General features: G+C 51.3%; 7 protein-coding genes across 7 annotated transcripts; 4 read left to right on the top strand and 3 right to left on the bottom strand.

The window, feature by feature from the left end:
* Positions 1-223: 223 nt before the first annotated feature.
* Positions 224-3,158, top strand: PFICI_01857 (uncharacterized protein; the record flags this gene model as incomplete). The annotated part of the gene is made up of 3 exons (XM_007830438.1): positions 224-404; positions 471-1,437; positions 1,490-3,158. 3 exons carry the CDS (start codon positions 224-226, stop codon positions 3,156-3,158), a joined length of 2,817 nt encoding a protein of 938 aa, XP_007828629.1.
* A 379-nt stretch (positions 3,159-3,537) lies between these two features.
* On the bottom strand, positions 3,538-5,261 carry PFICI_01856 (uncharacterized protein; the record flags this gene model as incomplete). The annotated part of the gene is made up of 2 exons (XM_007830437.1): positions 3,538-4,174; positions 4,249-5,261. The coding sequence occupies 2 exons, from the start codon at positions 5,259-5,261 to the stop codon at positions 3,538-3,540; spliced, it is 1,650 nt and encodes a 549-aa protein (XP_007828628.1).
* Positions 5,262-7,020: 1,759 nt separating this feature from the next.
* Positions 7,021-8,802, top strand: PFICI_01855 (uncharacterized protein; the record flags this gene model as incomplete). Its single annotated transcript, XM_007830436.1, has 2 exons — positions 7,021-7,449; positions 7,513-8,802. The coding sequence occupies 2 exons, from the start codon at positions 7,021-7,023 to the stop codon at positions 8,800-8,802; spliced, it is 1,719 nt and encodes a 572-aa protein (XP_007828627.1).
* A 522-nt stretch (positions 8,803-9,324) lies between these two features.
* PFICI_01854 (uncharacterized protein) lies at positions 9,325-15,855 on the bottom strand (the record flags this gene model as incomplete). Its single annotated transcript, XM_007830435.1, has 2 exons — positions 9,325-9,589; positions 9,662-15,855. The coding sequence occupies 2 exons, from the start codon at positions 15,853-15,855 to the stop codon at positions 9,325-9,327; spliced, it is 6,459 nt and encodes a 2,152-aa protein (XP_007828626.1).
* A 968-nt stretch (positions 15,856-16,823) lies between these two features.
* Positions 16,824-17,081, bottom strand: PFICI_01853 (uncharacterized protein; the record flags this gene model as incomplete). The annotated part of the gene is made up of 3 exons (XM_007830434.1): positions 16,824-16,883; positions 16,938-16,986; positions 17,041-17,081. The coding sequence occupies 3 exons, from the start codon at positions 17,079-17,081 to the stop codon at positions 16,824-16,826; spliced, it is 150 nt and encodes a 49-aa protein (XP_007828625.1).
* A 645-nt stretch (positions 17,082-17,726) lies between these two features.
* Positions 17,727-18,320, top strand: PFICI_01852 (uncharacterized protein; the record flags this gene model as incomplete). The annotated part of the gene is made up of 1 exon (XM_007830433.1): positions 17,727-18,320. One exon carries the CDS (start codon positions 17,727-17,729, stop codon positions 18,318-18,320), a length of 594 nt encoding a protein of 197 aa, XP_007828624.1.
* A 1,225-nt stretch (positions 18,321-19,545) lies between these two features.
* Positions 19,546-20,435, top strand: PFICI_01851 (uncharacterized protein; the record flags this gene model as incomplete). The annotated part of the gene is made up of 3 exons (XM_007830432.1): positions 19,546-19,906; positions 19,971-20,056; positions 20,118-20,435. 3 exons carry the CDS (start codon positions 19,546-19,548, stop codon positions 20,433-20,435), a joined length of 765 nt encoding a protein of 254 aa, XP_007828623.1.
* Positions 20,436-20,556: the final 121 nt, after the last annotated feature.

Here is a 20,556-nt window from a genome sequence, read left to right as displayed (position 1 = left end):
CTGGCGTCCCCGTCAGGAGAATACTGAATTATCAGTTCATATTAATTGTACCATCCATTCATTCCATCGCGGCATCCATCACTTTTACTGACACTGGCTGTCTGTCACAGACCCAAACAGTACATTGTTTTGGTCGATACTTCTCTAAGTCATGTTTTTTTTCTCTCTTCATGACGACTAACTGACGGCGCCAACGAATATTGACCTACGTTCACGCTATACCATGAAGAGGCCTGTGAACGAAGGAAGGGCGCCTGCCTCTCCCCAGACTTACACGACCCCAGATGCAGCACTTCTCCAAACACCGCCTCCAGAGTCACCGAGAGCGTCTAATGAGCGACCTCGAAAATTGAGACGCCAGAGCTCACGAATGCTGACTGCTCTGCGCTCGCTTACAAATAGTGGTATGCTACCTTTGAAGCTCTTGAGATCCTTGAGCCTCAGAGTTGAGAGTGACTAACAACTCCCAGCCGCATCTGGATCTTTTAGGGATACGGCTACTACTGATGCTGCGGGTACCTCTTTGCAGAATGGCGGCGAACGTCGTTCTTTAAAAAGGGTATTCTCGTTGTCAGCTCTGCGAAGTCCCTTCAGTCCTCATCAGACAATTGTTCGACGAAGGCCCAAATCAAGACCATCCGCCCCTTCTCTCAGCCAGCTTCAATCACTCATATCAGACTCTGAGAGCCAATTGCAAGATGCACTAGTATCCAATAGCACCAGCAATAGTAATACAACGTCAAGTGGCCCATTATCGGCACTGGCCAGTGACAACAACACAACTCCTATAACATCTTGCGATTCAAAGTTCTCAAAGTCAAGCAGCAAAACTCATTCTGGGGACAAGAAGCTAAAGTCAACTCCAAGTGTAATTCGACGCAGCAAAGAACCCGAAATAGACTCCAGAGATTCACCTTTGGAACCTATTGCAGAGACAGTGTTGGATCATTGGGCCCCCACCATCAGGACGGTTGAAAAGGCTGCCGCGGCAAAGATTTATCTCGAGACCTACTACAACGAAAATCTTTCCAAGCCGAGTCCCAGGGCTCTGCGACTACAATATCTCAGAGCCCAGCTATACCGCAGCGACCTGTCGCCTCAGGGGAAACATGCCAGACACGCAGAGTTTTACCGGAGAGAGACAAATCATCTCCGAGAGACTCGACTCATCAGATCGAGGAGTTTTGTGCCGACAATGATGGGTCTAAGAGGAAAGTTTGATAACAGATACGAGGTTCTCAAGATTCTGGGTAAAGGGAGCTTTGGGGTTGTAAGGCTTGTACGAGAGAAAACCTCAGATGAACCCAAAACTCCCGAAGGACGACCGTCTGTGTTTGCCATGAAGGTGATCAGGAAATCTGCAATGATACGCACCAGTCAAGAAGGCCATCTGAGGGCAGAGAGGGATTTTCTGGTGTCATCCGATGGATCAAATTGGTAAGACGCTGTCCATGATAATATAATCAAAGCTGATATTTTGTACGTCTAGGATTGTACCATTGGTCGCCAGCTTCCAAGACCCTGCCAATTTGTATCTTGTCATGGAATACATGCCAGGTGGCGACTTTCTTGGCCTCTTGATACGAGAGAACATACTCAGTGAGCCAGTAACCAAGTTCTACATAGCGGAAATGATACTGTGCATTGAGGAAGCACATGGCCTTGGCTTCATTCATCGAGACATCAAGCCTGACAACTTTCTAGTGTCTGCTTCCGGCCATCTCAAGATCTCGGACTTCGGGCTGGCCTTTGATGGCCATTGGTCACACGACACAAGCTACTACCATACCCACAGATACAGTCTTGTCCACAAATTGGGTCTTTCCGTTGAAGGTGATGCCCAGGATCGATCTGAAGGGTTTGGGGGCACCATGAAGTGGACTCGAAATGTAGCTAAGGGCATGAGAAAGCACGAACGCAAGGATGGACACATGGCATCAGTCAGTGCTGACTGGGAACCTCTTCTCGAATGGCGCAACCGTTGTGGGAATCGCACCGCTGCCCGATCAGTGGTCGGAACAAGCCAGTACATGGCCCCCGAAGTGATCCGTGAAGGGGTATATGACGCGAGATGCGACTGGTGGAGTCTCGGTATTATCCTGTATGAGTGCCTGTACGGACATACACCTTTTCTTTCCGAAGCAGGTGGCCGGCAGGAGACCAAGCGCAATATCGTGAACCACAAGCAGACGTTTGCTTTCCCGGCGCGACCATTGATCTCAAATCGCTGCATGGAGCTCATGAGCTGGCTGATTTGCGAAAAGGAAAGCCGGTTATGTTCCAAACGCTACCAAATCAATGATCAAGAACAACATCAATCGCCGACATTCCGGTCTCCCAGGCGTCGGCGACATGACATGATGGGCCGCGCTGTTCATCCGTACGATGCTGAGGACATAAAAGCACACAGGTGGTTCCGCGACATTCCCTGGGATTGTCTTCATCTGATACCTCCACCCTTTGTGCCTCGACTTTCCAACATAGAGGATGCGCATTATTTTGAGGAGGACGAACCAATATCGGATTGGTCCGAGTCACAACCGGATACTGATACGGATATCGAAGCACAATTCTATCCGTCGCCAGTGGATGGCATGGCATTGGAAAGCCTTCCCATGACTCCCCCTAGTACTAGAGATGTGGCAGCGGCCCCATACATTCACGCTGCTGCCTTGCCCGTGTCTCTGCCTCGCCACAGCCCACGAAAGATGGCAGAGATGCACGCAACACTCGCAACTTGGCCCAAGCCGATTCGAACAGTCATGTCGCAGTTTGTGGCTTCGCCGTATGATTCGATACGCCTCAAACGCATTCATCGTGAGATTGAGCACATGTCGCCCGACTCAAACGAGGTCGAGAGGCTCAAGCTGTTTGTGCGCAACTTTGGAAAGAAGGAGCGCAAGCGGCCCCGTGACCGGTTATTGAGGGACCGCCAAACAAAAGGTGTAGTACTGGAGATTCGAAAGCAAAGTGCTTTCTTGGGCTACACATGGACGAGAATGGAGGCGAGAAATTTTCTATCAGAAACCATTGAATCCATCAAGACAGAAGGAACAGGAAATCCCTCAGAAGAAGTGAACACGAATGGCCAAAGAGAGAGTGAAAGTATAGCTGCGCACAGAGCCCGGTATGGTGGCCAGATCAGGATTGGAGGTTAGTTTCGTGGTTGGGATCGAAGCTCCTTTGCTGCGTGTCAAATGAAGCGATGGTGACGAATTTGGAGCTTCGAATTCTGTACAAATTTCTGCAAAACAATCATTGCTAGACAGGAAGATGGGCTTTTATGGTGGAGAAGAGCATTGCTAGGTAGTATTCAATAGACCTTATGCCTATGATCTATGTCTCTTGCAACAATCACACAAGTTGATGCCGGTCTACGAAAACAGATTTCCACGCGAACATCCCTGAGTGGTTTCGCAAGTCAATGTTAAGTTTGCAATGTGATTGTGTAGCATTATACGTATGGCATAGATTCATATGGCTTGCAAAGAAGCTATCTCACTTGATTTGGTATATGATTGCCGGTTGGAACATGCTTCATTCCTCGTCTTTTATCTCAACATCTTGCGCCGGAGTCTCGCCCGACTTTTCCTGGTCCCCATTCACAGCCGGCGTGGCGGCAGCAGCACCATCAGAATCAACCATTGGCTCATCGACCCCATTCGACAATGCTTCGGGCGCTTGGTGTCGTAGCACTTTTATCTTGCCATCCTGGCCACAGCTTACCATGGTATCGCCATTGACATCGACCCAAAAGCAGACGCCGTCGTGGGCGCCTTCGATGCGCTGGACAATCTCCTTGGTCTTGACGTCCCAGAGGACAATATCGCCGTCCTCGCTGGCGGCGGCAATAAAGGCCGTCTTGCTGCTGCTGCTGTGATTATTATTATTAATATTGCTATTGCTGTTTTCGTCGCTGCTGCTACTGCCGTTACTGCTACCATTGTCGTCAATGGAGCCGAAACAGCCGCCAATGCTGAACCCCTTGTTGGTGTGGCCTTGATACGTCTTCTTTACCGAGCCCGAGACATAGTCCCAGAGGCGCAGACACGAGTCCATGCTGAAGGCGAGCACGTAGCGCCCATTGGGAGCAAAGCAGACCGAGGTTACGGGAGGGTTGTCCTCGTGCACCATGGTGCGGAGGCACTGGCCAGAGAGTGTATCCCAGATTCGGCTGCAGAAAAAGATGAGTAAGAACATGTGCAAAAGATGAGCAAGGGAGAAAAGAAACAGGAAAAGGATACTAACGTTAATCCATCGGTACTGCAACTGACGACCAATGTCCCGTCGACACTAAAGTCTATACCGCTGACCGGATCGCTGTGGGCCGGAAGACTCCTCATTAGCCTACCAGCCCTCACGTCCCAGAGGAACACGGCCTCATCATAGCTGCCGCTGGCGAGAATGTTGCCCTTGGGCGAAAAGGCCAGACAGTAGACGTAGTTGTGATGTCCAAGCAGGGGCCGCGCCCGCTTGGGCCGGCCCGTCACCCGGTCCCACAGCCGGATGGCCTTGTCGTCGGACCCTGATGCGAGCACCTTGGAGTCGGGCGACCAGGCCACCGTTGATACACCCGCCATGTGTCCCACCAGCGTATCCATGTGTCGCCCCGTTGCGGCCTCCCAGATCTTGATGGTGCCGTCTGCCGACGCCGACGCTATCCACCGACCGTCGGGCGATATGCGCACTTGCGATATGGGCTTCTGGTGGCCCCCTAGCACCAGGCGTGGCTTGAAATTGGGCTTGACGCGCTTCTGATTGTCTTCTTCTTCTGGCACTTCTGCCGGCGTGGCCGTACCGGCCTCGTTATGTGGTGTTTCGAGCGGTGTGGGCTCCCCAGATGCCGACACGGGAGAAGGGGAGCGAGAGACGGACCGGGAATCCGATTGCGACTGTGACCTCGACCTGGACTCTTCGGAGCGGGATCGCGATCTTGATCTTGATTCTGACCTTGAGCGCGTCCCTGATCTGGACCTTCGAGACGACCTGGTGCTGGACTGGGAGCGCGACCGACTCCGCGATGTGCTACGATCCGTGTAGTAGCCATCGGCCTTCTCTTCCTTGTCGTCATCTTTGTTATCGTCATGGTCGGTGGCGTGGCTTGGGCTCCGGCTTTCCTTTGGCTTGCGCGCGCGCATGGGAACCTTTAAAGATCTCTTGTCGTCGCCGCTGGCGGCCTCATCCTCATCATTGTGAGCTCTGCGTCGCTTGGACCGGGGTTGGGCGGCTGGCGCCTCGCTGGTTGGCTCCGTGTCTGACATTGGTTATGTCGGCAAAGTCGATGCTATGATGCACGCATTGGCCAAGGATGGTTTCTGAGTGTAGGCGAGACGGATTGGGGTCTTGAGATGTGATGGCGCAACCAAGAGTCGTGACTTGGTAGCCGCGGCGTCAGGATGTGGGTAGCTTCGTGGTGTTGGGGAACGAGGGTCGTAGGGATTTCGGGAATTTCAATCGCGTTGGCGGGTGAAAGATGGCGTGTGATTTGCTAATCAGGCTGGGGAGAGAGCCATCGATCAAAGGGAATTCCCAGGCATTGGTGTCGTCGATTGCTTAATTCATGTGCAACACTTCTTGGGAGAAATAATTCCATTCGCAGCCTCGGGACTGTGGGGTTGGGAATGGAAATGTTGCGACAAGGCTGAAGGTCAGCACATGTTTGTTCTAAGCTGGAATGGCTTTAGTGCATGAACAAACGCCCTGGAGTTCGGTAATTCCTTGACAGAGTGGATTCCCGTCAAGAGGTAACCCCTGTAATTGCACTAAAACAACGGTAGACAGGTGGTACGTACCTGTTGAACTGCAGACTCTAAGGATTCGCGGACACAACCGCATATTTCACCTGCATTTCAAGAACCCTGAATCTTGCAGCTTGATATCTTGGTATACCTGTTGATGATTGCTGCTGCAGAGACCAGGAGTTCTACATCAATTGAGGATTGTGCATACAGGAGCTCCTTTGAATCCACCTCCCCCGAACCGTCGAGCTGCTTGTGTCGGACAAGAATGTACCATCGTTCCTTCAGGTCACCCTCGTGAACCTCCAAGTGGAGCTGGAGATCATCGTCAGCACAGCAGCTCCATTCTCTGTGCGGAATACCTTGGTACAGGTGGGCACCCTATCAGTGGGGACAAGCAGCAAGCACGTCAAGTCGAGGGAGCTGGAGCTCAACCTTCTCGAGGTCCGATGCTGGAGTTGTCGACACGCCTTGGCATTACCGTGTTAAAGAAGCACCGGATTGGAAAGCTCGTCACATCCCCAGACGCCGCCCTTCTTCCTCTTTGAGAGGATCAGGTCACAGATTCTCGTAAAGTCTCTCGGCAAAGCATCCTCCCAGCTCTTCCTTCTGGCCCCCTTCTTCCGCCCCCTCAACCCTATTCAAGTGGCGAGGCTCTCAGAGCATTCCTTTACCGTCGCCATGGATGGCAGGTGATATCTGCGGAGGCTATTCCCGACCCCTGCATTGGCTCATTTCCTCTTCTTCCGGGTCCCTGTCACTGGCAGACAGCAATCAATTTGTTTGAGTGACTTGGGTGAATGAGTGGGTGGTAACCGCGCATAAAATATGTACGGACATGTCATTTCCAGCAAATTCTGCACTTCGATCCCTTTGATCCAGATCTGCTAGAATAGCTGCTGATCCTCCCACGCTACCTGATATTTTCTACAAACTACACGGCCTCCGGTACGTTGTGCTCTGTAGCACTGTGAGGTAGCTGGCGGGTAGCTCGGCAGGACTGCCGGAATCAGCAACGCCCCGAAGCTTAGGCGGACATCACTAACTTGGTAGTGGCATGGATAAGGTAGAGAATTCCCATTATTATTTCCTTTTGTGAATTATTGTCGTTCGTTGTATCAATTTCAATCTGCTCTTACCTTGGTGCCTATATACGGCTTTGATCTTTTTTTAATCTTTTTTTTCTTACTCATCTTGCTTCCTCTTTCATAGACAGAAGTCTTCAACATACCATTCATACTCCCTGCAACAACCAAATAGATAAAAATACGGCACAACACAAATGGATGACCTCCCTACAGAGCTCACCGAGCTCAACATATTGACCTTGAATTGCTGGGGTCTCTTGCATCTCTCTGCTCAGCGCGCCGCCAGACTCCAGGTCATAGGCCACACCATTGGCTCCACGACACCTACACCGCACATTGTAGCTTTGCAGGAATGTTGGACTCAGGAAGATTACCTGGCCATTCGCCGGGCCACCCGCTTCATATTGCCATATGGCAAATTCTACCATAGCGGAGCGTTTGGAGGCGGTCTCGCTATCCTCTCCAAATGGCCGATAGAGGAGAGCTCCATGCACCAGTATCCCTTGAACGGACGCCCGACTGCCTTCTTCCGCGGAGACTGGTTTGTCGGAAAGGGAGTCGCCTGTGCCAAAATTCGGTACGGGACTGGTCCGAGAGATGTGGTTGAAGTCTTCAATACTCATGTAAGTCGGCCGAAAGAAGGACCATTATATACACAACACAAGTATTAACGATAGACGTCCTAGACTCATCCCAGCTATGAACATGGAACCAAGTGTACATATACCGCCCATCGACTTTCTCAAGCCTGGGAACTATCCAAGCTTTTGCGCGGGGCTGCTGCTCGTGGTCATCTAGTCCTGGCACTGGGGGATTTCAACGATACACCCATGTCCCTCATGCATCGTATCATCACTTCCCACTCTACCGTAAAGGACGTTTGGAGGGTCCTTCACCCTGATTCATCCGTGGGTTCAGCCGATGACGAGTCAGAACGTGCCCGGCGGCGACCTGTTCCAACAGTAGAATACAATATTAATGAAAACGGCGCCACGAGTAATACCATATACAACACATGGAGATGGCCCAAGGCACAGCAAAGACTCCTTGGCAAAGGCCGCGAAAATGACTGGCCCCAGATATCTCCGGATACCCTCGACCCCAGAGGCCAGCGCATCGACTATATTTTTGCGTCGTCGGGCCTTGCTGAAAATGAGGATGCTGACCGGGCTGCTTGGGTCGTCCATGACGCTCGAGTCGGCATGATGGGCCGGCATCCAGAACTTGGCTGCAGCCTTTCGGACCATTTCTCCGTCGAGGCGACACTTGTTTTGCACCGCGAGAACCCCACCGTGCCGTCTTCTCCCATGGGCGATCAATATCAGTATCAGGGCCGATCTGCGCAATACGGACAAAACCTTTTGCCTCGACCTCCCGGGGGTGCCGCCGTATCCCTGGCCGAAACCAAAGCGACCGAGATACCAAACGCAGACTTGGAGAATGGTGTCTACCTACAGTCCCCCTCGACTTCCGAGACGCATCTGCCGCAGACCAAGAACGAAAGCCCCCACGCGCAACTGCAGTCGTCGTACGCGGCGCAGCTGGCCGCCGCCGCACAGCCCGTCGCCTACCTCCCCGCGCGCACCTACGACGAGATCCTCGAGGAGATTCGCGCCTACATGGCCCGGGAGCGGTTCCAGCGGCGCTGGCGCGGCATCCACTTTGGCACATGGCTCATCGTCACCATCATCTGCTACATTGGCGTGTGGTGGACGCCGCACTATGTCGCCTTTATCCTCATGGTGCTGTCCAGCCTCGGCCTGGCCGTCGGCGTCGTCGACGGCCTGATTGCCCTCCTCTTTGTCGGCTCCGAGATGCGCGCCCTCAAGGAGTTTGAGTGGGAGATTGAAAACGTGCGCACCTATGCCGTGGCGGCCGAGCGTGGAGCAAGGGGCGCATCGCCTGCTGCGCATCACCATGAGGAGGACCCGCTGCCGCCGAGGACTAGTCGAGAGGGTAGTAGGGACAAGTCGTAACGCTGGTGGCACTGATTCCAGGTGGAAACTTTTATAATGAACAAGCACTGATACCAGGATTACGTACATGATTTTATCTTTAGTATATACCCAAGACACGCGTATTGTATTGAAATTCACTTTGCCGTATCCATCTTGATCATTTGATTCCATCTGGTCACATGGCATTGCTCATGGTTACATATTTGAGCTGCTTCCCATTTCAACAATCGAAATATTCATCAGGACTAGGCATCAGGCATCTATATATTGTAAGTCATGACAGCTACCCGAATACACCTAAAACCCCGTGGCCTCGTGGTACTGAACCACAATTGAACCTTGCGTGCTAAATAGGTATGAACGAGAGGCCAGAAAATTGCAAATGCTGTGCTGGCTGATACCTCGCATGATCCGCCGACCATCTTTTCGGCCCTCGAATAGGGTCTAACGAAATGCCCGTATATGCTCTGCATGTCTCCAGTCGTCTTGTCTACTCCTATCGTCTATTTGTCACAAAGAACCAATCCTGACCCCTATGGATCAAATAGTTTCCCATCCACCATTGTTAATGTCTGCCTCCAGCTTCCGGCTGATGAAGCTGGGAATACCATGGGAGAGCCAAATGTTTCTCAGGGAATCATAACGCTTCTGGTTCAGGTAGAGGAGACGTCCGTGCCGGAGACCTACATCGACTTCGCCGTACCGATCAATGTAAGGAGCGTTACTAAACGAGCCGCTCACTCGATGCAGGTAAAAGATGGAACACTTGCGAATATTGATGAAAAGACCAATATTGCGTTGACACCTAGAAATCAAGTCAGTAAAAAAAAAAAAAAAAAAAAAAAACCGTCTACTGGCAAGCATTGGGATAACCTACTTGAACAACATGTGCTGGCTTGCACCGCCAATCTTCATGGCTGGCTTGTCGTCTCGCCCGTCTTCCTTGTAGTCCATAAGACAACAAAGAGTCTGGCCACAGAAAATATCTCCGCAGAACAGACAAATGATTGGGTCTGCAAGATCTTTGCCAGTGCTGGGACAACGTCGCTGTGCACATTGTTCGATCAATGTATCGTAATTCTTGGGCAGACCGACCAATTCAAAAATACCCGGGTGACTGAGCTGCGCAGATCTCGGCAGTACATGGGGGCCTTCCCTTCTGGTTGGGGGTGCAGGAGGAGGGTAGTAGACTTGATGCTTGATCCACCCTTGCACAGTCGACTCGATGCGTGATGGCCATCCGCATTGAGGAGCAAATTGTGTCAGAGCGGCACACATCTCGTCAAAGGTCGGGACACGCAGAGCGGCTGTGAGTCGGGACAGTTCGTCCTCCTCGGGTGCTGTCGGCACATAGCTGTTGAAATCGACGCCATAGTGGACATGCAAGAGAATGGTCGTCTTGCGGAGGAAGACGAGGGCATATTTCTTGACAAAGGCGTAAAAGTCCTGGAGGCTGCTCATACACGGCTGTTCAAAACCGAGATTGGGCAGGTCCTCGGAAAGTTCACCAACCTCACCGCTGTATTTGATGCCCGTCAAAGTGATGGTGTTGCAGAAGGCGGCAAAATTGGCCAGCGCATTGTCCTCAGGGTCCCGGTTCACCATATGTTCCAGCCACTTTCCTACTGGCATATTCCGCGCAATGTGATAGACCGCCTTCACAATTTCGGCTAGATAGTACAGCCTTACCAGGTTATTGATATCCGTGTACCGAGACATGCCAATTCCAAAAACACTCTCGCACAAGACAATGAACGGATCCTCACTCAGGAGAGGCGCAAAGCTGTCAATCGCCGGTCGTCCTTTGCTCGTCTCGTAGCCTTCGTATTCCGAGATGAACACTTGGCAAATCTGGCGCTCAACGTCTCTCCGATACTCACTGTTGACACGACTCTCTCCACCATATCGCAACCCGCCAATGGCAATGTATGCAGCAACCGTCTCCGACAGAATCCGCAATTGTATCAGTCCCTGTTCCGGAACTTTTTCAACAAGAGTCATTCCATATTGCGCTTCTATGCCCCTCTGGGCGATTTCTGTTGCCGAAATCGAGAAACCCACAGCCTGCGCTAGGGCCCTGTTGCCGCCGACATCCTCATTCTTCACATCCGGATCCAGTCTGTTCAACAACTTGTTGCTAGAAAGTGTTTCTCGCAGACGGTGATAGGCTCGCCTGAGGACCTTGTCATGGGGAATCTCGGGGCTCCTAGATCTCAAGCTGGAATCTGGTGTGGCCACGGGCGAGAACGCGTCGCTAAATGGGGTACCAATGCCTGTTGATTGCGAAACAAAGACATCCCAGCTTGAATCTGAACCGCCATGTTGGGAGGATGCCTCACTGAGTGTCTCGGGCATTTTCACCTTGACATAATCTGCAAACGCTTGCTGCCCAGCCTGGTAGAAGTCTGACGGTTCAAGTTGTGTCGGCGTCTCCAAGAACGACGAGAGGTCTGCCGGATTCTGCAGGATACCGGGGTACGATTCCTCCTTGCCGTCCCAGGTAATGGGCAAGAAGGCATTGCCTAGAGCTTTGCATAGTGGACAAACAAATTCCTTTCGCTCCAGAGATTCAGGGTGGTGACGTGCAATCTGGTGAACGTGTCGTCGTGAGGTCGCCTCGATATATGTCTCGAAGCAGCTGTAGTGCATGATATGACCACAAGACACAGCCACAGGCCCCTGGCGACACAGCTTTGCAGGGAATCCTTTCCCGATACCCTGCTTCTCAGCAGTGAATACTTCGCCAGCTGCGTTTACTTTTTGGACCATCTTGCGGTTCTCGTGCGCCAAACCAAAAGGCCTGTCAGGCTCAGCTGTCCTGTCGAGGTTGACTGGAGTCTTGGCGGCTTCGCGAACAAAGTCGGGATCCTGGAAATCCGTTTGACGAAGGATATGACTCTCAAGGAACAACCCAAATGTGCCATATAGGCGTCCATCGTCCGCCTCTTCTTGACAAAGGATGCAAGTTCCTCGGGGATATCTCCAAAAGTTCTTTTGTTCTTCCAACGGTGGCGCGTCGTCGATATCTTCCAAATCATCATCACCCCAATCAATGTCGCCCTGCATCTCCAAGAAGCTCTTCTGCTGTTGTTGGAATTGCGCCATCACCTTGGCTTGACGGTCGAGCGCCGCCCGCTTCTTACGCTCTCGCTCTTCATCTGCGTTCTGAGTACTGGCTGGAGAAGCAGTATCCAGTCTGTCAATTGGTATGCCCAAACGAAGATATGCAGAGTCAAAGTGTGAGGGCATCTTTTGCCGCATTCTCTTAAGAATCAAGGTAATCTTGGCATGACATGCTTTGAATTCCTCCTTTGACGTTATCAACTCCAATAGCGACACAATGGTCTTGGCGGCAGGCGTATCTTGGAGGAAGTTGCTGCGGCCTTGAGTGTTGAGAGCAATGTAGACGAAGGAGCTGTCTTCGGGACCCTTCTCTTCGGTTCTGTCCTCGGCGATTGCGATCAAGACCAAGTGCAACACAACCTGCAAGAAGGCTTCGACCCGAGTGAAGGGAACATCGGGGGTAAGCTTCTGTGCCACAAGTGGATAGAGAAGACAGTAGTAAATGATCTGCGCAAACATGCCAGTGCTGGTGAAGTTGCCAATGCCAACGAATGCTCCCGATCTGATGGGTTTCAGCTTGGGTTCATATACGACATCTTCGAGAGGCTGGCCAGTCTTCTGGGCCATGAGCTTGCGATAAGAGGCTTCCGACTCTTCACGTTGGTTTTTGTTGTAATGGGCAATGTAAGGATCGATATCTTCAATCAAATGAGGCCGAAGCTCAAACGTTCCCACGTCGGAAACACCCTCGGGTGCTTTGTAGGTGGCCACTTCATCGAGTACCTGCTGGAAGTCTTCCTGCTCGTGGAATCTGTCGGGAAGTTTACTGCAGATCTCGTTGAAAGACAAGGGCCGGAAGCAGAGAACATGCGTGACATCTCGGCGCATAGCCATTAAGTGAGTCTCATGCTTATCCTGTGTAGGGATCAACGATGTCCGATCGCTCAGCAGCACAATCAATAGATGTATCATGTCCTCGATGATGTCAAGATGCTGATTCACGTCTTGACCGTCGGTTGTCTGCTCAAAGATGCCCTTCACCCACTGCTCCATGCCAAATCGATCAACAATGGACGCAAGCACACGACCAGGATCGCATACGACCATTGCAGTCTGCAGCAGAAAGATGTCCCGGTGGTGCGTGTGGTTTCGGTGAAGTTGGTTGCGATACGTGAGAGCCTGGTGACGAAGGCTAATGCCATTGCGCACCCACATGCCTGCCTTGATTTGAGCAAGCCAGGCGCAGACACGGAGTGGGTAGTCAAAAGCAGCCATAAGATAGTCCTGTGGAGCATAGTCACGCTTAGGCATGGCCTTTCGGCCCATCGACTTTGGCTTCATCTTAAGATCTTGAGCAGTGAAGCTCAGAATGGAAACAAGCTGTTGTGGGGACATGTGCTTGCCGCACTCAATGAGCCAAGACAATGTGTAGTGAAGAGCGTGGTGAAAGCTTATAGGCTGTTCATCAACCACAAACTTGACGACATCATACTTGATGGATTCGCCAGCAAACTCAAAATCACTGAGAGTCTTGAAGCGAACCTCGTCTTTGATCTCTGCATGGGTGAAGCGAGCACGTTCGGCTCCAATAGAGTTGATGATGACACTCTTTGCAGTCAGTCTGGTTGCCTTGGAGATATGCTGCAAGTCATCTTCTGAAAGGTTGCGGAAGGAGTCGGCCAGCAGTCGACAAAGCTGATTGATCTCGCGTGTCATTAATGACGCTCCGATCCAGCTGTCTGTTTCGTATTCAACGTGCTCACCAATAGCTCGCGTGTTTGGGCAGATACCTTGGTGAAGCTTGACGAGATCCAGAAACTGCAGCAGATATCTCTCTTCCGTTCTCATCCGCTCTTGGACGTGAGGCGACCCAAACAGGTACTTGATATCAACATAGAAATGGTACATCCTTCGATTGGTGACGGATCCTGTATCAAAACCGAGAACAGCACTCGAGGACACTTCCCACGGATGCCCAACTTGTCTGGTGGTTAGGAACGTATAGAGAATGGCCAGGAGATTTGTTAAAAAGTTGCCGCGCTCAACCACTTCGGCCGTAATGGAAGGCGTTGTCAACATCTGCAGTGAGATGTTGATAATGGAGTGGTCTGGCTCGCGGTCCCCGATAAGGTACAATTGAGCAAGCGTGGTATAGAGCGCAGCGAATCGCAGCCCCAAGATGCGCTTGAATTCGGGTATGGTGACTACAGTCGAAATGTATAGGGACCGAAGATCTTGGCGAACCTTCTTCCACATCCTCAGATCGAACAGAATTAACCAGTCTAGACGAACCCTTTCAAAAACATCCTCAAAGCTGTGCGCTGGTGCAGGCTCCAAATAGGCTGGTGGCGCCTCAAGCCAGTATCGCCCTGGCCGCGGGGGCTCCGAGTTGTCTCCCTGCTTCTGACCGGGAGTTTTGGGGACTTCAAGATTGACCTTGGCGTAAACATTTGATGATATCAACGGTTCAGCAGTGTCAGAGTCTGAAGGCGTGAGCTCTCGGTCTCGCGTTGTACGTCTTGGTACCGGTGGCGGAGGCGGTGGAGGAGGCGGATATCCTGCCATTGTAGCCTCGTCATCATCAAGTACATCTCCAGGGCCATCATTGTTTCCAAATAGTGGCGGCAGATTAACTTCTGCACCAGCCCCGGCATCAATCATCATGACATCGCCATCGAGATCGTCGTCATCCTCATCGTCGTCATGATCATCGTCATCGCTGCCAGGTGTCTGATTCCCATCGTCATCTTCGTCCTCGGAGTTATCTAGCATGTCGATTAGGGCTGTGGCGGTCATTTGTCCTGCAGCGTTCATGCGAGCCAGGATTCGCGCGCGTCGCATGAAATAGCGATTTGACTCGTTTAACTCGTGTTCTTTTTCAATGAGCGCCTCGTCCTCGATCCCGGGAGGGTTGCTCTTGTGCGAAGCAGGACTGCCCTCTCTCCATGGCCTCAAAAGCTCTTCACAGACAATCTGCCGAAGGATACTGCCATCGGATCCCACAAGGCAGCCAGCAATGTCGTTCAACCAGCCAATCATGATACCACACATCTGCTCGCGGAAGGTGTCGCGTGATGAACGGATGGTGACGGTGACCTTGATTTGCTCCAGAATCTTGGCTACATTCAAGAGGTGGTCGATATCGCTGCTATACATGAGCAAGCTGCGTCCAATGCTGTCGGTCTCTAGGGCTCTCTTATAGCCTTCTGCCATGGTAGTTCTACAAGCCCTGGCGACTTGAGATTCGACTTCGTCAACAGTATGTTTTTCATCGTTCCAGAGTAGCACAGCCCATTCACCGGGTGACTCCACATCGCCGCCGCAATAAACAGAGTTGAGGCGCGACGATTTCTCATCCTGCTCGATGGATTCTCTCGTCTTGGTCTGTCGCAACTGCTCTGGCGCGCAAGAAATGACATCGCAGATAAAGTCCAAAACCCGGGCCACCGTCATTCGAATGTTGCCAACGAGATCGGCAGGCAGACCTGCTGCCTCCTTACCCTTGCCCTTGGACTGGTCGCCATGGAGTTCAGAGTGTATAGTACAGTATACGGGCCGTTTCCATGCTTCTGGATCACCGCAGTCGCAACACCCACTATTTCCCGGCGAGATTGTGATCTTGACCATGTGGCCTTCGTGGTCAGTTGCATCGAAGCATTTGCTGCAAAGGACGCAAGTCTCGTCGGCGCTGCAAGTGCGGCACCCGTAGGATGCCTCGCCAGCACGGAATATGTGACCGCAGGCTTTTCCCCGAGCCGCCTCTGTGTATTCTGCACCCTCAACAGCGCCCTGGGCTTCTCTCAGCTTGAGGGCGCTCTGCGGAGTGATCTTGCCATCGGGAAACAGCAGGCGCATGTACTCGGGTCTCCCGCCGGCCATGGACCAGAAAAGGTTGTAGAGGAGGTCTTTCGAGGCGCCATCGCCGTATCGGTATCCGTGCCGCCGCGGAAGCTCTATCAAATGCTGGCAGAGCTGCAGCTCTTGGGTCGACAAAGTCGGCTCCGTCATCATCAGGGCTTAGGATGGATCATCATAGACCTGTGCCGGAGGGGCCGAGTTTCGGCGATGTTATTGGGCCGATAAGTTGATATCGGTCAAAGTGAATTCTTCTCGGATCGGATTCGCGATCGAATACGATTGCAAAAGGTCTTGCAAATGTGAAAGAAAGACCTTTGCAAAGACAGAGCGTCGCGGTATCGGTAGTTGGGTGCTAGGTTTAGACGTTTGGGTCGACCAGCTGATGGTGGGGTTTTGATGATACAATGGCTGGCTAGCTATAACAGTCTGTTTGCCACAAACCAGAAAGCACGCAGTAGATTACAAAGCCGTTTCCACGTTGTTGGGGAAAGAAATCAAAATTACATGGAAAGGATCTACAAAAGTTGGGTATCTTCTTGGTCTGCTTTCGCTGTTGCTATCCGTTTCTTGTTAGGAAGGTCGAAGTTGCCGCAACAGAGGGGCAGTGACTGCAGTGTTTCGTGGAGAGTTGTTGGTCGTGGATACCAAGTTCTGGATGCAGCCGTGGTTTCTGAAGGAATCTTGGTCATATCCAGGAGTCATTTGCATGTTCACAAGCACTTGATCAATCAATTTCCAGGTGATGCAACCACAATAACCCGAGTTTGTAATCCCTCTTCCTATGTTCATCAAGTAACCGAGGCGACCATTAACATATCAGCATCGTGGCGCCCAGCATCAGCCGGAAGCTCTGCCAATATGAAAATGCAGATATTGATTGATGTTGAATTTTCACCAATTACGTAGAGTTCTTGCATCACCCTTCTTGCACCACCACCCGTGATGATATCTCATGGAAAAAGCGCATGCATAACAGAGCCACATCGATCGGAGTCGTAGTAAGGTCATTCGCGATTCGTTTCAATAAAATGTGTCTTGACCGTCTATGATAATGTACAGAAGTTCAGGCTCTGGTGTCCATTGTCGCAAGTCTTTCGTTACTCGGTTGTTGCCACCATCTATTCCTCGTCCTCGTCCTCGGCCTGGACGTATTTGCTTCGGATGTCCTTCCATTGGCGCTGCCAGATTCGTCAGTAAACAGAAACTTGGTAACAATCCTGGTAATAACGTACGCCACGGTTGGTGTTGTCCCACAGCTTGTTCATGCCCTGGTTGAAGAAGCTACCATTTGTCAGTAACTGTTGTTCCCTTGGCCATTCGTCCGAATGCACCCACAGCTCGAAAGCGAAACCGCCAGCAAAGACGGCACCCAACATCGTGTAGTTCCTTCGGAACAGAGCGCTAGATGATGACCGTTAATAGAGAGCACGCCGCGTTTCGGATCGCATGGACGAACTTGTAGATAGGAGAGCCGGCCTGCTGCGCGATTAGTATCATGGAAATCTACGAGGGATGCAAGCGTGTCGGATGCATACCATTGTGAAGAGTATAAGCAGTCGTTCGCGATGAGATGTGTGCGGACGAGGATTGGTGGGATTCGAGGTTGACGTCGCTCAATTGACTTCGTTTGTTGCGAACAAATCTTTCGACGCAGGAATGATGAGGCTCTCGAACTTCTTGCTCAGATTTGGGAATTGGTCGTTTCCGATTGGCTGGAGCTTTCCTGTAGCCGGACCCGCAGTACACGCTCACTATCCGCAGCACGCTCAACTCTAAGCCTGGCGCTGCTGGAGCAGAGCAGCTTTTCAAGCTTCTGGCTGCGTGCCGAAACTTTTGGGTCGCCTGTATTTCGAGGCAATTTCTTTTTGTGTTTTATGTCCTTTGCAATTGTTATATAACAAAGCCTGGGAATCAGTTCTGGTTTTGTATCTTTTGAGGTCACTTGATTCATAATCGTTACTTTTGCTGCTGGAGATCCCGGAACGCCGCAGTTCAGGTCGTACCCCGCCGTCCGCCTTACGATGCCTTCAGAGCCGTCCCGATCTGGCATCGTCACTGACGAGACCAGCGGCGAGCGGCAGATCCCAGAATCCGTCCGCGCTGATGGCACTACTCGAAAGGCGATTAAAATTCGACCTGGCTACCGTCCCCCAGAGGATGTCGAGATCTACAAAAACCGCACTGCCGAGGGTTTCAGAAATCGCGGCAAGGGCGGCGTCATTGGCGCAGAAGGACTAAAAGAACAGAAGGTCGATGCCTCCTCTGCTGCAAGCAATAAGAACGCCAAACGCCGTGAGGCTCGCAAGAAGGCCAAGGAGACGCAGGGCGAACCCTCCACATCTGAGCAGCCTAAGGAGGAGCCCAAGGCTGAAGAGCTCGACCCCGAAGCCGAGAAGGAGAAGAAGGCTCGCAACCTCAAGAAGAAATTGAAGCAAGCGAAGGAGTTGAAGAGCAAGAAGGATGAAGGACAATCGCTTCTTCCCGAACAGATCGCCAAGGTTATCAAAATCAACGAGCTCATTAGGGAATTAGAGGCGCTTGGTTTCGACGCCGAGGGTGAGCCCAAGGCTGGCAATGGTACCGCTCAGGCTCAAGATGGCAAAGTAGAAGGATGAACTGCTTCGCCACTCATTTATCCCATGCAATCTGGGGACTCGATGGTCGAATTGAGAGATTCGAGTTGCATTCCATGCCGTCAATAATCCAGGAACCAAACTACACTAACCGGTGACAATCGAGACGACAAACCTCTCGCAGGCGCACATGGCTTGCGCTCGATCTTTAAGATGAGAGACATTAAGCATATCGCTTCGTACAAGCTGGCCACCTACAAGTGTGTCGCACACTGCCCGGATTGCAACGTATGAGGGGTATGACGAGCGACGACTGCGGAGGTATGCTTTGGCAACACAATACTATTTCCTGAGGCACCGCCGCTTGCCAGTCAATGGCCCTTTCCCAGGGTAATGGCATATTATACCAGATAGGAAGGTCTATCAGTCACCCAACCTATACTCGATCAAAGCAGAAGCTCTGTCATTAGTCTAGAAGCTGCTTAAATGACAGAGACATCGGAGCCTCTGAAGTTGAATTCAGTGCAGTTGTTATTGCACAAATTACCCAGTCGCCTGCTGTGAAGAAGCGTGGTCCTTGACGGATTGACTCAGCCCAGCCGATCTGGCCGATGAGATGCAACAACTCGCCGTTGGCACTGGTCCTAACACTGATGTCGGTCTAGTTTTGCAACTGGGTTAAAAGAAAGAACACCAACCACGACAAACATTTCTGTACTCGTATCGGAAGTGTAACAGGTTGTCATGTTCATTAGTGGCATTATTCTAGTCTTGTCAGTGTGTTCTGGAGTTGAGGTTTCTGTGAATTCCCGCGCATAGTCCGCCCATGAAAGCGGTTGACTTGACTTTTCGTTTCCATCCCAATTATTGGACTCTCCTCGGTATACCCAGGAAACTGCCGGCCAACATGACATAGATCCTTATCCAACGCTTTGGACACTTACTGGGTTAGTAATGTGGTCGCGGATGCAGATGTCGTAGGGATTTTATATGAAGTATCATGTCGCCTTGGTTATAGCGAGGCTAGTTGTCTTTGTATGATGAAGGACTCGACCCCACTGGCCATATAGTGACGACCACCCCCCGCTTCTGAGGCTGCCGTTTTCGGACTGGGAAACAATACCCGATTTCACCAATTATACCTCAACTCTGCTCCGGGAGATCTGGTATTGCATCGGACGTCCGAGTCTTTTGCAACATAAATATACAATCCAAAGGCTACAACAAATCTGCCATATTCCCCATTACAAACTTACAATTCGTAACCATGACGGAAAACCTTCGCGGCATCGGTTCTCTCTACGTCGAATCCAAGATATCGCGATCTGATGTCTTGGACGAAGAGACTTACCTGAAGTGGTATGATGAGGAGCATATCCCAGAGATTCTAGCAACTGGGGGCATCAAATCTGCCAGGCGCTTCAAGAATGTAGACCCGGAGGCGGAGAAGCCGTACCTGGCCTTATACCCCCTGGCCGATCTCGCCTTTCTGGGTAGCGAGCAGTTCAAGAACATCAAGATCAAGAGTGATAACCTACCGGAAACGGGAATCGTGTATGATTTGGCCGACTTTGACGTTCGATACGACAACCTGATTCAGGTGTACGACCCTACAGAAAAAGGCAAAGGTAGGCTCCGACTACGCACAAATGATCCGAGTTGAAACAAGGAATGATTGTGAACATATACCAGGGCATACCAAATCCATTATTTCGGTTCAAATCGAACTCAAAGAAGGGGCCGATGCAGAGGATTTTGATAAATGGTATCGTGAAGAGGTATAGTTTTCTTCTTCTCATGCCACATCTGCTTGAATCATGACTGATTTCTCGCCTATAGCATCTGCTACTTCTTTCCAAAGCAACAGGCTACCTGCGGTCGACAAGGTTCAAGCTCGCATTTGCAAGAACCAATGCGCAGTCTCGGGCATTGAAGGGCTTGACGTCGGCGGCGGAAGAGGCTCCTCCGCAGCCCCCCGTCTGGTTGACTCTTCACGAGTTTGAGGTCGATTCCCCTGACATGCTGGAGATCAAGAGACTCACTGCCTCGCCATGGACGGATCGGATCTACGAAGGCAGGAAGCTCGGAATCTTCAAGATCTTTAAGCTTCTTGGCGAGTTCGGCGAGAAGGACTGGTTTCAAGACGTCGAAGTGTAATTAGTCCTGTTATAGAAACGACGCTATAACTGCTGAGACTGGCTTACAAACTGTCGCTGTTTGTTACATAATGAAACTCTGAGCCATATCTGTGCAAAATCATACCCGAAAATAACGTATG

The sequence above is a fragment of the Pestalotiopsis fici genome (assembly GCF_000516985.1).
Source record: "Pestalotiopsis fici W106-1 unplaced genomic scaffold PFICI_Scf_1, whole genome shotgun sequence".
NCBI classification, from domain to species: domain Eukaryota; kingdom Fungi; phylum Ascomycota; class Sordariomycetes; order Amphisphaeriales; family Sporocadaceae; genus Pestalotiopsis; species Pestalotiopsis fici.
The sequence above is the reverse complement of the archived record's forward strand: the minus strand, read 5'-3'. Positions and strand labels throughout refer to the sequence as shown.